The sequence below is a fragment of the Oxyura jamaicensis genome, chromosome 21 (genome assembly GCF_011077185.1).
Source record: "Oxyura jamaicensis isolate SHBP4307 breed ruddy duck chromosome 21, BPBGC_Ojam_1.0, whole genome shotgun sequence".
Lineage (NCBI taxonomy): Eukaryota > Metazoa > Chordata > Aves > Anseriformes > Anatidae > Oxyura > Oxyura jamaicensis.
Window position 1 is genome coordinate 5,441,865 of NC_048913.1, and position 16,312 is coordinate 5,458,176.

The 16,312-nt window shown below is 50.7% G+C and overlaps 1 protein-coding gene across 3 annotated transcripts in view; it reads left to right on the forward strand.

The window, feature by feature from the left end:
- DISP3 (dispatched RND transporter family member 3) overlaps nucleotides 1-16,081 on the forward strand; it is a 41,362-nt gene extending 25,281 nt beyond the window's left edge. For 2 of the 3 annotated variants that reach the window (XM_035344611.1, XM_035344610.1), the window contains 15 exons: nucleotides 271-410; nucleotides 1,171-1,316; nucleotides 2,823-2,984; nucleotides 3,397-3,558; nucleotides 4,006-4,128; nucleotides 4,745-4,881; nucleotides 5,528-5,709; nucleotides 6,124-6,254; nucleotides 6,364-6,539; nucleotides 7,128-7,254; nucleotides 7,761-7,906; nucleotides 8,227-8,386; nucleotides 8,787-8,900; nucleotides 9,907-10,073; nucleotides 10,814-16,081. In XM_035344611.1, the coding sequence (XP_035200502.1) occupies nucleotides 271-410; nucleotides 1,171-1,316; nucleotides 2,823-2,984; nucleotides 3,397-3,558; nucleotides 4,006-4,128; nucleotides 4,745-4,881; nucleotides 5,528-5,709; nucleotides 6,124-6,254; nucleotides 6,364-6,539; nucleotides 7,128-7,254; nucleotides 7,761-7,906; nucleotides 8,227-8,386; nucleotides 8,787-8,900; nucleotides 9,907-10,073; nucleotides 10,814-11,176 (2,436 nt within the window). In that variant the 3' untranslated portion in view covers nucleotides 11,177-16,081. The remainder of the gene's footprint in view (nucleotides 1-270; nucleotides 411-1,170; nucleotides 1,317-2,822; nucleotides 2,985-3,396; nucleotides 3,559-4,005; nucleotides 4,129-4,744; nucleotides 4,882-5,527; nucleotides 5,710-6,123; nucleotides 6,255-6,363; nucleotides 6,540-7,127; nucleotides 7,255-7,760; nucleotides 7,907-8,226; nucleotides 8,387-8,786; nucleotides 8,901-9,906; nucleotides 10,074-10,813) is intronic. The other variant, XM_035344609.1, reaches the window with a different exon arrangement.
- Nucleotides 16,082-16,312: the final 231 nt, after the last annotated feature.

Consider the following 16,312-nt stretch of genomic DNA (forward strand, 5'->3'; position numbering starts at 1 on the left):
TTCCCTAGATGGCCCTCTCTTGGCTGCTCTAAGGCAGTACACACTCTCTCTCTATCAGCATCCATGCCACTATTTCCTGTGCCATTGATCAAACGGAATCTAGTGGCTGTCAGGCTCTGACTCAACTCAGTTCCTGCCCGGTTTGCTGACTACCATGACTGAGATCAGTATGAGCTATTCTCAGGTTCCTCCAGATATCTTTCTGTCTGTCTAGGTCTCCTGTCCCAGCACTTCTCTGATCCCAACCCCATGTTCTCTATCTTCATGCAGATACCAGCTGTGCATGATTTTGGACTTTTCATGTCACTGATTGTGTCCTGCTGCTGGGTAGCTGTGCTCTTCACCATGCCAGCTGCTCTTGGAATATGGACCCTTTATGTGTCCCCACTAGAGAGCTCCTGTCAAACCAGGTGAGTTCTGGAGCCTCCATTTGTCAGCGGGAAGTTGTGGCTGGAGCCCATGGCCAGAATAAATCCTTGCCCAATCCTCTCTGTCATCCTCATTCCCCCTCAGATAGCTTGGTTTTGCCATTCTCTGTTCTCTAAGTGTAGAAAATATAACTGCTGCCCTTCCAGATCAAAGCAAAATGGAAGGGCCAGGTCCCAGTCTCATTCCCCCTGCTGGTGCCACCCAGCAGACAGACTCAGCAGTATCAGTCATACCTCTTTGTTGAATCCCATGAAGCGCTGGAGCCCTTTGTGTCCTCAGAGCACTTACTGCACAGCCACAATCCTCAGGCTGTGCAGACGCAAGCCCAGCAGACGGATCAACATTGCTCCTGCCTGCAAGCACAAGCAGTGCATGCAGCTTTGTGTTTGGAAGTCAGCACATTTCCCTTCCACTGCTCTTTAGCAGTGCAGATGACCTGGCCTGATTTAATTCATTAGCAGGGATATGAACTGCTGAAACTGCCATCACTCAGTGCCCAGTGTTTGTGGCTCAGCCCTGCTCTGTTTATTCAGCCCAGCCTGCTACTGCTTTGCCATAGCAGCTCAGCCCCTGACCTCTCAGCACTTAGCAGTGGAAATTGCTCACGGCACTGCCTGTTGTCTTTCCACGTAATTGGAGCAGGCTGTTGCTGCTTTCCTTGTTGCTGAAGGAGACCACTGATAACTTCAGGATACATGACTTAAAGCTCATTCCTTTGTTTCCTCCTCTGCCCCAATCTAGCTGCAGTCAGAAGTGCTCCAAAAAGAGTGCTTTGCACCTGGCTGAAGATCTCTTCATTGCCTCCGAGGCCACCTCCAGGGCAGGCCGAGAGACACTTCCCTATCTCGATGATGACATCCCACTGCTCAGCGTGGAGGAGGAGCCTGGTATGCGCCTGCTGTGTTGTGCCTTCAGGGGGACCATGCTGTTCTGTCCATCCTGGAGCTTTTCCTGTCCATGCTCAATTCAGCTACTTTTAAGGAGGAGGTGATGCTGTCACAAAAGTTGTAGGTAGAAGTCTGAGTTCACTGGTGGCTGCAGGACGCTTTGAGATCTTCAGTGGCTGCAGATACGTGCTTGCTAACTGCTTTGCTAATCTTCTTGGGTCTAAAGTGGATTGTACTTGGTGTTGGGAATCACTAATTGACACATGGATGTAGCCATGAAACATCAAATCCGTAGCACCAGGACAGCTCACCTTCAAGTAGAGGATGTTTACCCTTCTTCCCTGCCATTCAGAGCACTGCATTTAGGAAGCAGGCGAGAGAACACGCTGTCATTCTCCAGCATGACCTCCTCAGAGCACTTCCTCCCTCGTGGCAAGGAGGGGGCAATGAGTTGCCTGAGACGGCACAAGCAATCTAGAAAAAGAGCCCAGAAATGCCCTACCACTTGTTAGCAGGAGATGTTCCTTCTAGCTCTGATTGGAGATATGAGTGCTTATGGGCTCATGCTTAGAAGCATGTTTTTAAAAACTTGCTTCTAAATCTTCCTTGGATCTCTTCCTTTTAAAAATCACAATGGGGGTGGGTCTGGGCAGAGTAACTTTTGGGCCTAGCAGCAGAGTGGAACTGGAGGCAAATATATCCCTGGCTGAGGGCCCGTCCATCCCATGGCAGTGCCCAAACCTTCCCCCTGCAGGGTGGGCTCCGAGCAGCATTTGATACACAGACAGTTAAGCATGGCTCTGCACTGCAAGAGCTGTCTTCTTAGTATGCTGGGGACACATGCGATGGTAATGTATGGAAATCACTCCTTCCCCTCTGAGCAGAGTAAACAGCAGGATGCTTTTCTCTGGGGGCCCCTGGGCATCAGGTAACTCGTGAAGTAGCAAAGCAGCTTGTTACAGCTGGTGATCAAGCATGGTTTGCGGGTCAGCTGTACAGCATGCCAGGCATAATTTGACTCCACTAGAGCAAGTGAGCACTTCTCACCTGCAAAGAGGGCAGTTCCCTGGGCATCCCTGAGCGTGGAGGGATCATGGGAGAGCCAGGCTGTAGTCAGGAGGAGGTGTGCTGTGTGTCGTTAGCTTCAAGATGTACTCAGTGGGACAGAAGGACAAATTTGGCTTGGCTCAAGAAGTGTGCAGTGTCCTTGTGCCCATATCCACAATGTTAGTGGGATCTGGCAGAGGAAGAATAACCTGAAGCATAGGCTTTCAGCTGAGCCATGGATTTAGAAGTGTAGCTGTCACATGTCAGTGAATGGCCAAAGGTGCTTCCTATTGCATCCTGGGCAAGTCACTGCCTCTGCCTGGGTCTTATCGCATCACCTTAGCTTGACTGAGTTGTGCAGCACCTCGCAGAAGGAGATTTTATGAAGGAGAGCAGGAAGCTACGAGAGGCACTCATGAGACTGATTACTGAGACTGTCTTTGATTTCTCTCTTTCTAGTCTCCCTGGAAATGGGGGATGTTCCCTTGGTATCTGTGATGCCAGAAAATCTGCAGCTCACTGTGGAGAAGAGCAACCGAGGTCACTTGATAGCCCATCTGCAGGAGCTGCTGGAGCACTGGGTGCTGTGGTCTGCAGTAAAGAGCAGATGGGTGATTGTGGGTAAGCAAGGAGGGGGGATGTTCCATCTGCATGGGTTTTAGAGGGTTTGACAGCATCTTAATCCGTCTCCAAGCTTTGATTATTAGTGACAAGAGACTGAGAAAGGGGTGTAATAGATGGCTTCTAACACAGTTGATGAGTATCCCCAGAACAGATGGTCCCTAAGGGGACTGCATGAGGAACTTGGAGATTTTTCCATCCCTCTCCTTTCACTCAGGTCTGAAATGACAGGTCCTGATGGGGTTATCCAGGCATGGGGCTCAGTACAAGAAAGCCCAGCTGCCACTGTGCTTTAGGGGCTGTTCCTTTCTCCTCTTAAAAATAGCATCCTTCCTCCATGCTCTTGCTGACTATGTCCTAAGAGCAAGATGGTCGCAGGGTCCCATACACTTACCAGGGCTTCTCCTTGCAGGGCTCTTTCTCGTTGTTTTGCTCCTATCCATATTCTTTGCCAGCCGCCTCCGTCCAGCAAGCCGTGCCCCAGTCTTGTTCCGGCCAGACACAAACATCCAGGTGCTGCTAGACCTGAAATACAACCTGAGTGCTGAAGGCATCTCCTGCATTACCTGCTCAGGTGAGAGTGCTGGTCCCCAGAACACAGGGGCTGCAGCCTGGCCCAGACCCTGAGCTGGGGGAGCTAGAAAATGAAATAGAGGACTAAAATTCTAAAAATATCTCATTGGATATTGGATGGATCCTGCTGAAGGAAGGCACATACTGGGAGTAGGATGGTGGAGTTGTCCGTAGGAGTAGAGTACTTTGAACAGCTGCTTTAGCCAGGAACTGCCTGAGTGTTTCTGCTAGAGCTAATTCCTTTATGGTCTAGGAACATGATCTATTTTTACTCATAAGGGACTGTGCCAGTGACCAGCTTGGGGTCTGTGGCTCTGTGCTCAGGGTTTGGTGTTAGATGGCAGAGTCCCTGATGTGTTACCTACTTCAGTGAGTGGCATGTGCAGGGCTGGTAGGTCTCTTTGGCTTGCCATTCACTCTTTCCTCCCTGAGTAACCTTGTGGGACAGGTTTGTTTCAGGAAAAGCCTCACAGTTTGCAGAACAACATCCGAACTTCCTTGGAAAAAAAGAAGAGAGGCTCAGGGTCACCTTGGGGAAGCAAAGGGAGCATAAGTGATACAGGGCAGCAAGGTAAGTAGGACATGATGACAGATTTTTGTCCCCATCTTAGAGGAAGAAAATCCATAAAGCAAATCATATGACCTCTGATGAGGAATAATTTTCTTTGAACACAGCCCTGTTGAGCCCTGGTTTGGTGCTGGATATAAGGGTCATCATGACCATCCCCCTTCGAGTGAATGCCTACTGTTCTCCAGGACAGGGCCCTATAGTCCAGGTGGCAATACAGTCTAGCGACAAATCCCTCTGGTCTGCCTAGTTTGAGCACTAGGAGGACTAGTTTGAGGGCTAGGAGCTCAGAGTTTTTGTATCTCTGTCCTGTATCACAGCCTTGTTGGCAGGCCATGAGGAGAGTAAATTTAGCCTGCTTTGCAGGGGATTTTGAGAATAAAAGAGTTATTGGGCCAGTTCCTGAGCTGACATGAATCAATAAGCCATCAGGAATTACTGCAGCTCAGGATATATTTATGAAATCCTTTGAAATGTGTGCTGTGCTGCTAGAAGGCAGAGGCTGTGCCTGCTGCCCCAAAGGAGACAACAGACCAGAGGAACCCTCCTTCCCAAGTCTGTAGGATTTGCTGATTAAGAAGTACCACTGGCCCTCATGCCCTCTTTCTCTTTGCTCCAGATCTGCAGGGGACTGTGTATATCTCCAAGTCCAGAAGCAAGGGAAGGCCAGCCATCTACAGATTCTCTCTCAACGCCAGCGTCCCTGCCCCCTGGCAGATGGTGTCACCAGGAGACGGGGAGGTGCCTTCGTTCCAGGTGAGTCAATCCAGGGATGTTGGACCCCTATATCAAGAGTGCAGCACTCAGCAGGTGAGCACAAGAGCCTCCTGTCTCTCCACAGGGCCCTGGGTAGCTCAGGGTGAAATATCCAGGGCATTGCAGTAAGGTAGCTAACACAGAGGGTGCTATACCTGGCATTGTTAGAGATTATGCCTTGCACTGCCACAGTACTGTCAGCAATAGGAGAAGTGTGGGCATCTCTGGGGATCAGCTGAGGCCTGCCATCACCAGCTGGTCTTATTTTAGTAGAACTGCAACTGAAACAGCTGAATTCCCACTGCCTCCTTCTGCCCAGATAGCTGGTGAGCAGGAGACACAGTTCACAGGCCACGTTGGGCATAGGCACCCCCAGCAGAACTGCCTTTCATGTCACCCTCACCCTGGACAGAGCAGCCAGCACCCAGCCTAGGCCACAGAGAATGGGGGTGGCGAGGGGCTCCGTCACACGCTGCCCAGCACCCTGGGAAGGAGGCAGGCTGGGGACTGGCTGGGTTTGTGCCTGCAGCGCTCATTCCGTGTGGTTGTGTCAGTGCCCTGGGAGGAGGGGAGTGTGTGATGCTAACATGTGACAGGCTGCAACCTTGTGGAGTTAAGTGTCTGTTTTCATTAATCCATTGCTTAGGTGTATAGAGTGCCTTTCGGTAACTTCACCAGGAAGCTGACAGCTTGTGTGTCCACAGTAGGGCTGCTTAAGCAGACGAGCCCCAGGAAGTGGATGATGACCACCTTGTCCTGTGATACCAAGAGAGGCTGGAAGTTCGACTTCAGTTTCTATGTGGCCGCCAAGGAGCAGCAGCGAACGCGGTAACCCTCCCAAACCCACCCAAGGCCAGGCAGCAAAAGCAGTACAGCTGAATGGCTGATATGGGATGTGTAGTGTCCAGTGCCAGTCCTGACCTCAGCTGGTGGCATCCGTGGCCCTAGGTCTCTTTGCACATGTGCCCCATCTTTGTAATGTTATTTTTCAGGCCCATAACATCATCAATATGCCAGGGGCTTGCCAGATGCAGAACTGTCACTGCGGGATTCTTTGGGTGGCAAAAAAAATTTGCTGGTCTTTGTCTTGCCCTTACCCACCTGAAGTTTTGGGCTGAACAGGCAGCACACAGCACACAATGGTTAGGGATCCAAGCCTGGAGCTGCTCACCTTTTCCTTCCCTCTGTCCCCAAGAACGTATTACACCTGCCTTCCCGTAATGAACTCTTTTTGTTGCACAGGAGACTGTATTTCGCCCAGTCACACAAGCCCCCCTACCATGGCCGAGTGTGTGTGGCACCTCCTGGCTGTCTTCTCAGCTCTAGTCCAGACGGACCCACCAAAGGCATCCTTTATGTTCCCAGTGAGAAAGGTAAGGCTGACGAGTACCTGTTCAGCCACGTCTTGCTGCTGACTGGGCTAGAGTCAGCTGGGTTGTTGCCTTCTTCTGATGTAACTATTCTTTCTTCTGTATTTGATAGCAGCACCCAAAGCAAAGCTGTCAGCGACTTCTGGATTTAATCCTTGCATGAACACGGGCTGCGGGAAGCCAGCAGTGCGGCCACTGGTGGACACAGGAGCCATGGTGTTTGTGGTCTTTGGTATCCGAGGGATTAATCGCACAGGACGCTCAGACAACCACGTCATTGGAGACATGGTACACAAATCCTGGCATGCCTGGGGCTGATGGGTGAAGGAAGGTCTCACTGGATGGTATCTAGTTAATCTCTGCGGCCCAGGTAGTATGGTCCAGCAGTCTGGGCAGATGGAGTAGCAGAGGTGGCAACTTTGTGATGAACCAAAAGCACATTTCTGTTTAGCAAATTCCTGAATAATGGGGTTGAAGAAGCCCTTTACTGAAATCACTTCAAACTTTTCAGAAAATCCTTTTCTGAGCACAATATCTACCTTCTAATTTTTAGTCTAAGTCTGGCTTTCCTGGGCACTGCTAGGGAATCAAAAATTCTCCTTCGGCAGACCCTGATGTTTTGGGGCATGCCCTGGTAGCCACACACTCATCAGTGCTTCATTAACACAGACTCATTATTTTTTTATTATTTTTTAAGTAATTTTTCCTGGGTTGTCTGGTGAGGCAAAGATCTCTGATGTTCTTTTCACTATAAAAACCTGTGGTCTGTATAAGATGGTCCCGGGCCGTGTGCCCAGGATCAGGTTCTGCCTTGTGCCGGTTGCTGTGTACATGCCTCATGTGTGGTGCTCTTGTTGTTGTGTCTCCTTGTGAAAGGGCAGCGTTATCTATGATGACAGCTTCGACCTCTTCAAAGAGATTGGCAACCTGTGCCGCCTCTGCAAAGCCATCGCCAGCAACACCGAGCTGGTGAAACCAGGAGGGGCTCAGTGCCTGCCCTCTGGTACGTAGGGTCCTTGGGGAGGTCCTGGGTTCCTGGGCACAGACTGCTTCTCAGCCTCCAGTCTGCGGAACATAGCAGCGAAGGACTCTTAAATGTTCAGATTCCAGCTTGATGAAGCAGGAAAAGGAAATGAATGCACCAGTCAGTTATAAATGCATACGGTGCAGGGAGGAGAGGGATTTCTCAGCAGTCAGCTCTCCTGAGCTGCCTGCAGCATGGCTCTGCCTGGCTGTACTGCTTCCTGACAACTGGGGACAGCCGTGGGCATGTCCTGTTTGGTGCTGATGGCACCAAGTGTGCCCTCTCAAGCTAGCAGCAGCTGAGGGCTCCAGTGCTGAAATCAAGTGCTTTTGCAAGTCAGAGTTGCAGGGGCAAGCAGCTGCTGACAAGTTGGACCTGGAGCTTTCACTTGTTTTTTTTCACCTTTGTTCCCACGTGCTCCCTTTCCCTGTCCTGTCCTCCATCCCTTGCTTGTCCTCCATCCCTTGCTCTTTCTTTCTCTCCAGGTTATAGCATCTCCTCCTTTCTGCAGATGTTGCACCCTGAGTGCAAGAACATCCCTGAGCCGAACCTGCTGCCTGGACAGCTCTCTCACGGGGCAGTGGGCGTGAAGGATGGGAAGGTGCAGTGGATCTCCATGGCGTTTGAATCGGTGAGCACATGTCATCGCCATCTATCCTTGTGACAGTTTAATCTCATGATTTCAGGGGTTTTAGCTCTGCTCTTTCTGCACTGGCCACTTTCATTTGCAGCCATAATTGGTGCTTGCTAGTGTTTGTGCCTGGCTGCAGACAGACGCCTCCACTCATGAGTTGCTAAGAAGTAGCTGCTTATGCTCTTACTGTGAGAGCTTGGGCAAGAGCTGGTGGCAGATCTGCTCATCTGCTCTCCAGCTGGCTTGTTCTACCTCTACCCTTGCATACCCTGCTTCTGAGAGCAGGACACAAGAATAACATGTTAATCTTCTTACAGACAACCTACAAAGGGAAATCTTCCTTCCAGACGTATGCTGACTATCTGAAATGGGAGACATTTCTGCAGCAGCAACTCCAGCTTTTCCCAGAGGGCTCGGCTCTCCGACACGGTTTCCAGACCTGTGAGCACTGGAAGCAGATCTTCATGGAGATTATAGGCAAGTGACTGCCGTAGTTCTCTCCCTGAGGAACCCAGGCTCTCTGTATCTTCACAGCACTCTTCGCTCCATTTTATGGACAAGCGTTATATCCCTTATCATCGCTGTGCTAAGTCTCTTATCATTGCTGTGCAAAGTCCTAAAGCCTGTTTCTACCCCAAGCAGCATATACTGTCAAAATCCTAAGCATGGCTCAGGGCAATAGAGGTGAGGGAATTTCCCCTGTTGATGGGGGAGGCAAGAATAGGACCTGGATCACTCACTTCCCACTCTCATCATCCCCTTTCCATCTGTGCCAGCAGGAGTCCCTGCCTGTCTTGTCACCAGCAGGGACACGGTGCCCCCCTCACTCCAGCTGTCACCATCCCAGACTCCAATCAGCTGGCTGTTTCTTTTCCAGGAGTGCAGAGTGCCCTGTATGGTCTCATCCTCTCGCTGGTTATTTGTGTGGCTGCAGTGGCGGTGTTCACCACTCACATCCTCCTCCTACTGCCGGTGCTGCTCAGCATTTTAGGTAAAAACACCAATCCCACCGTGCCAAGCTTTCCCTTCCTCTGAAATTGCTGGGTTGTGGCACTGCTGGGTCTCCAGTGATTTGAACTGAATTGCTCCTACTTTGTGTAAACTCTTCTGGCTTTCCTGGACTCAATCCTGATATACCTAGGTGAATGGGAGAAACTCTCAACAAATGCACAGGAACCTCCTTGGGTAAACAGATTTGTGTGTCTAATTCCCAGTGTCTTTTATCTACACAATCCCTTCTATTTGTTTAAATAAGGGGTTTAGCTACCCAAATGCCATCCCTGCCTGTTATGTATAATAATGTGATTAAGTCCCACATGCTCTGAATAACAATTGCACTCATTCCCAAGGATCTGCACCATGGCTGCTGTTTCCAAGCAGTGGGAGATTTTAAAAGCTGAATATTTTAGCGGTTTTGTTAGCATTTGAAGCAAATTTGTAAATAGCTCCCTCTCCCTGGCTGGTGATTTGACGATATTATGGACTAAGTGTGTTGCTAAACTTCCCAGTTTAAAAATCAAATCTATCATTTTAAAACCACTTAGTCTCCCACACATGACTCACAAACAAACATCACTCTTGCCTTTAAGAAAAATCTGTACATGTGCTCAGGCTGTGTGTAAACTCCGGCAAACAAAACAAAGGGCCTTCTTTCCTGTAGAGCGCTTAGGCACGCTTGCTTGTGCTTGAATTCTGCTAGCAAGCATTAGTTTGGATTGGCATCAGCCTGTCTTTTTTTGCCTAATATTTCAGTTCGTTGCTTTGCTGTTCCGAGCACGTCTGAGTGCCTTTTTGAATGGTCCCTTGGCCACTGGAAGGTGAGGAAGGTGTTTGCCTTTGTGGGCAGGACATGGGCAGGACATGTACAAGATTCCAACTGGCTAGCATGGAGACCTGCAGGGCTATGATCTCAAAATCCCTAACGGAGCTGTAGCAGTAGGGCTGGGCAGCATTCCCTGCGTCCTTTAAACTTGCCTAACACAACCTTTTTCACACAGGGGTGGTCTGCTTGGTGGTGACCATCATGTACTGGTCTGGCTGGGAAATGGGGGCTGTGGAAGCCATTTCTCTCTCCATCCTCGTTGGCTCCTCTGTCGATTACTGCGTGCACTTGGTGGAGGGCTACCTGCTGGCAGGGGAAAACCTGCCACTGCACCACACAGAGGTGAGCTCTCTTCCTCCTTCAGCCTTGCATCCACTCCTCTCATGCCCTCTGTACCACTTGGCTGTGATGCAGGACACGAGGGCAAGGGGGGATATCTTGCCAACCTCACAGCATGCTGGAGCTGCTTGCTGCTTTTCCAGCTGTCAGAGACTGATGTGAGCTGGTGTACCTGGGGACAGTAAGCAGCTCAGTGTCCAACCCACATGGTCGTACATTAAACCCAGCTGAGGGCCCAACCCACATGGTTGTCCCTCTCACTGGCCACTGGAGACACCTGTGTCCAAAGCAATGCCCTTTCCTGCCCCACTGAAGACAGTCCTGCACTAGAACAGTGCCACACTCATCCTATAACTTCAGCAAATCATTTTGGCTTGCTGTGCTGGACCTCCAGGCCTCCTCTGGCCTTGTTAACATCTCCCTCTTTGGGAAGATGGATGCCCCAAAAGCTTGGGGATCTCTGTTCCCCAGGTACAGTGTCTGTCATGTGGGCCCAGCAGTCAGCCTGATACGGCTGAAAGGAGGCACTGATGGAAGCACAAAATCCAGCAGCCTTTGCCTCTGATGGATTTTTTGCCCAGCATGCTCAGAGACTGCATGAACCATGAGATCCGCACTCACACAGCATCTCTGTCCCAGACTGGGACCCCACAGGCTAAACCACCTTCTCAAAGGCTAAAACACCACTGCAGACCCATGTGCTTGTCTTTACAATCCCTTAACGCTACCGTCCCTCCTGCCAGGACCCCACAGCGTGCCGCCAGTGGAGGACGATTGAAGCAGTCCGTCACGTGGGAGTGGCGATCGTCTCCAGCGCCGTCACCACGGGGATCGCCACCGTCCCCCTCTTCTTCTGCATCATCGTCCCTTTCGCCAAGTTCGGGAAGATTGTGGCCCTCAACACGGGAGTCTCCATCCTGTACACGCTAACTGTGAGCACAGCCCTGCTGAGCATCATGGGGCCCGGCACCTTCACCCGGAGCAGGACTTCCTGCCTCAAGGCTGTGGCAGGAGTGCTCCTCGCCGGCCTGCTGGGTCTATGCATCTGCCTTGCCCTGCTGAAGAGCGGGTTTAACATCCCCCTCCCTAACGGGACAGCCCTGTAGACCTTATGCCAAGAGCCACACGCTCTGTCCTCTTGCTCCCTTTTCTTTTTTCTTTCTTTTTTTTAAAGGATATTTTTTGTAAGAAAAAAAAAGAGGAAAAAAAAAGCCCTTTTTTTCCAGAAGTTTTTCAACTCCAGATGCACTTTATTTTCTAATAGGTTTTGCTCTAAACTTGTATTTATTTCAGTAGTGATGGATGGATGACGGACAGTGAGGGCTGCCCAGGGAATTCCTCAGCCCATCAGCAGGAGGGGAGGAGGTATCCTTCTCTCAATTTTCTTTCTGCTTTTCTTTTTTTAAATGAACAGAGCTTTCTGGAACCACAACGATAAAGGGGAGAAGTCAGGCCCGCTGCTCCCTTTCAGAAACCTTCCCTTCTGTCCTTCCCCTCTTCTTGGCCAGGGTCAGCACTAATACAGTGGCTCTGGAGGTGATGTCCTGCTCCCTGCCAGGCCAGTGCATCATTACGTGAGCCTTGCAGCAGCAGTGAGCTGATGGACAGGCCTGAGGGATAACAGTGTCTGGACCCCTTTACCATGTCCTGTGCCCAGCAGTGAACTCAGTGCACAGGGCACATTTCCCAGCCAGCTTATTGGGGTTGTTGTGGGATTAAAACTAGATATCTTGGGCAGTCCCAGTTCCTGCTCTGTGTGACCTCACCAGTCACTGCCTCTGCTCTTCATGATGGAGAGAGAACTGAAGGCCTTCAGCTCCCTGCAACGATTTTTGCTCCTGGACCTGGCAGCCAGCTCTTAACCTGAGGGCAAGCTAACCCTTGTGTGCAGGCAGAGCCCAAAGCTGGCAGCATGCATGGACACATAGCAGTGCACCCTCTGTGACAGCTCCGAGCCCCCCTCCCTTGTGCAGACATGAAGGCAGAAGAGCTTCAGCCTGCGGCTGGTGCCTGCTCACAGCAGATGGTTTATATTAAAGTAAAATGAAATTGCAAACTAGTGCCATTAACAAGTACATTTTAAGCATCACTGATTCCATCATATTCTTAAAATTGAAATAACTAAGTGTGTGCATTGAGATGCAGCGCATCTGGTCCTCGGCAGAGGGGGAGGGGTCAGGCCCACTGGGAGATGCATTAAACATTATTTACAGGGATGCCAGCAGAGGGAGGTGGCCAGAAAGCAGCCTGAGTCCTCATTTGTTTGCAGATACCGTGTCCCTGGTGGCTTTGCATTCTCTGTCTGGATTGACCCCCTTTTAAAATGGAAATGCCAGGATGCTGGTCCCCAGCACCAGCGATGTTCTGGGACTGTGCTGCTGGGACAGACCAGCAGCTGCTTCTGTGCAGCTCGCTGAATCCCTGCTTTGATCCCTGGCCATCTCTTACTACTTCACATCGTGCCATCCCTCTGAAACCAGATCAAATGTTTGTTCCTAAACTAGGTTCCCGAAGGTATCGGAGAGAGGAGTGTGAGGACAGGAATCTCCTTGGGTCTTGTTGATGCCAGGGAAAATCCAGAGCACTCCTGCTGCAGGCAGTGAAGGTGGTGAAAGCATAAGCAGACCGGGCCTGGTTTCTTCCTCACCACCCCACAGCGCAGCTGAGTTACCTTTTTCTGCAGAGTGTTACATGTTTCTTGGCCCTTACCTCTGATCTGCCCCAGTTCCTGCAGGATGAACCTTGTGCCCATGGATAAATGGTTCTGGGAAGTATTTTTAACTGTCCTAAACCTGTGCTTCTTTGATAGCTGCTGTGTGCAACACAGCACAACATTGATCTGCAAGTCCTGCTTTCCTTGATGGCTGTTCTCCAGATTTAATTACTGGTGGTGCCCTGAGCACCGCTACATGGGAACGAGCATGGAGGGCAGTGTGCTGATGATATACAGAGATCTACGTGGGTGCTCCAGGGGGAGAGCAAGGGCGCCCCGGTGCTGCTGCCCAGGATGCTCTGGCTGCAGCTCGACCTCCTTTGGGTGATTAAAGCCGATGGATATTTCCAGGTCAGCAGGCAAGAGAGGAAGGTGCTAAGTGCTGCCTTGCAGGAAGTCCCTCCTTATGTGAGCACGGAGAAGTCTTGAAAGGTCTTTAAGGCATGACATAGATCTGCTTTAGTGCATTCAAGCCCCAGGTGTCCTCTGGTTTTGATCACTATGAAGAACTATATATGTCTCTCACCTCCAGAGTGATGCTGGGCACACCATGCTCAGCCACACTTGGAAAGCAAAGATTAATTTCAAAGTAGTGGAAAACCTTTGGTGTCTCAGGTCTGATCTGGCACTGTCTGATCTCAGATAAAAATAACCGAGTTATTAGCACCTGGCAGAAGCTGTCCCATTTTCTGGAGCAGGCCAGGGAGAGGAAAGGCTGCCGTTTTCCCTCCTCCTCCCTGGCCAGCCCAGGCGCAGTCGGTGCCGTAGGGCTGGCTGGCACTAGCAGGAGCAGGAACATCACCTTGCCCTTGCTTTCTGAATGATTTTCTCGTTCAGAAAGGAAAATGAGAGAGCCTGAGGTAAGTGCAGAGCTGTAGCAGATGACTCACAAAGGCATACTGAAGAGGTTGTGCCCATCCAGCGAGGAGAAGGCGGCAGAGAAAGGAGGAGGAACTTCTCCAGACTGTAGTAAGATGCCAGAAGAGCCAGGAGATGATCCCAGATGATGCTTTTCAGTGCAAGGACCCACCAGACATTGGTGAGCTGACTTCATGGTCATGGCACTTGTCTTTAAGGTCTAGGTAGGTATTTCCCCTTGTCCCCACTTCACTCTGCACAGCTCTATGGTCAGGGCGGGTGGTGTTTTCTCCACATGCTATGGAGTGAAAGAGACACAGAGGCAGGGCCCGTCCTTCTCCAAAATGTTTGCAACACCCTGATCTCCCCAGCCATCTGTGTAGACAATAAATCAGTGGCAGATGTGTACATCCGTCTCCATGTAGGCAGCGTCCCCCTTGACATTAGAAAATATTCATAAAATTATAGGGGTAAGAAAATGGATGGGTTTATCTGAGCAAATGCGAAGGTGGGGCTGACAGCCCTACTGGGAATGAGTGCTCTGAGGCAGATGCTCACAGCAATAAAAAGCAAGGGCTCACCTGTCTGGCTCTTTTCCGGGAGCAGATGCTTGCCCTAAATTAATTCCTCCCACATCTCTGCCTATCTTCTTTCTCTGATGACTCTTCTGTTGCCCAGACCATCTCTTGGGCCCTGTCTTGCCGACCAAGGTTCGGCCTTCTCGGTGGTAGCTGCTTTTGCCTAAGATGCTCGTGGTGGCTGGACTAAAACTGTCCAGAGATTTTCTCAGGGAGAATTTCTTGGACAGAAGAAGTGCAGGTGCTAAAATGCTTCATATGAAGCTGCCAATTTTGATGTTTTTAAACAGTTGAACACAGCAGCCCAGTGTCATGGAAATATTCGATCCCAGCCTTACTTGGAGGAGAATGTGCTGTTTTTCCATTCCAAAACAATCTTACTGCTGCACTTAGAAAGACATGTATACAAGTGCTCAGTTACAGCACACTGCAGTGAAATATTTGGTAGCTGCCCACTCTCTTCTTTTTCCTGGTAAATCCTGTTTTGAAGGATACCTTCTGAAAAGTTAATGTTTCAGGATGGGGGCCATTTGGAAAACGCAGCTTCCTACAACATGGAGTGGGTCCTGTCCTGACCAGAAGCCCTCTCCTGTGCAGCTCTTGGCAGTCCCTAAGGGCACTGCTCCCCGTTGTTGAAGCACTGAGACGTGCAGAGCTGCTGGGGCTCCTTGCCCTCAGGAGAGCAGCCGAGTGAGTTCAGGGTTCCCCAAAGACACTGGTGAGACAATAGAGCCCCTGTTCACAACAGCCTTGTCTAAATCAGCTTTGTAGTGAGGAGGAACAAAGTTGATGTGCTTTGCAAAGATCAGCGTCAGAGGAAGAAAGAGACCCAGGTCTCCTTGCTTCATTTTTTACCTTTTGTTGCAGAGGCTCTTGAGGTGCTGGGCTCCTACAGAGTCTGTACAGGCAACAGGGACATCAGGGCTGGCCACCAACCCTGGCAATTTCAGAGGATGCAGATCCTGGAAAGGAATCAGTGGCTGTGCTGGGCTGTGTTCTCTATCCCTGCTGGACTTGAAATGGTGCCAGAGCAAAGCCAGCTTCAAATTATCCCCAAGAAGGACATGGGGCTTGCTCACAGAGCTGCTGGGAGCACTGATTTGGTAGTCTGGGTGCAGGGGTCTCCAGAGACCCCTGGCTTTGTCTCTGCTGGAGCAAACTGGCATGTTGCTTTATGTCACAACATCTAATTCTTTTTGCTTGTCCTGCACTGAATTTTCTTACCAGAGTGGCCTGCCCTCCTGGAAGGTTATAAACCCTCGAGACACATATAAATCCTCTGATGCTGTCCACCAAGGAAGCTGTGCTGATTGATTTGCAGCCAGGCAGGGCAAACACAGTCTCTCGGTTATTCCTTCTGAAATCACTGCTCACCCCGCATAGCATGCAAGCCACAGTTCACAGGTTATGCTGTCTCAAAGGCCTCGGCCAACTCCTCTGCCCTAGCTTAGACCCAGGGTCCTGGAGCTGGAAGTCTCTCACGGCCTGTCTCCATCCCCAGGAGGTGGTCGTGGGGTGTGGGACCCTTCCTCTCCTCCGCTCCTCCTCTGGGGAGGATGGGAGGGCGATGGCCAGGAGCAGAGAGAGCAAGAAGCAGGAAGGTTTTCAGGGGGGGAGCAGAAGAGAGCAAACGTGAGGGAGGATGGGTCGGGAGCTGGGGAGAAGAGGTTTGAGCACCCCGAGGCGCTGCCCTTTCACCGCGTCGTGTGCAGACCTTAGAGTGTTGGTTCTCAGAGTGATGTAGCACAATTCCCAACGGTAACGTACGCGTGTTACTTTTGTAAGTCGTCTCCTACCCTCACTATTTTCAGTGTTCCTTGATTTTTGGAGACTGTTGTAAATAAAAGATTTTGGCATTCGCTCGTTTGGCTCCCTCACTCATCACCCTGTCACTGTTGCACGTCAGACAAGCCAACAAGCAGTCCAGCTCCCACACGGGCCTGGAGGAGGGCAGGCTCAGACAGAGCTTTGTCCAGGTTTTCTGAAGCCCTTTTACTCCTCCAGTCCCTATCATGCTGCTGCCAGCATATGAGGATTGTGCTGACCCCACAAGAACGGGATTCACCTCCTTGCTCCTGCGGCACCACAAGGCC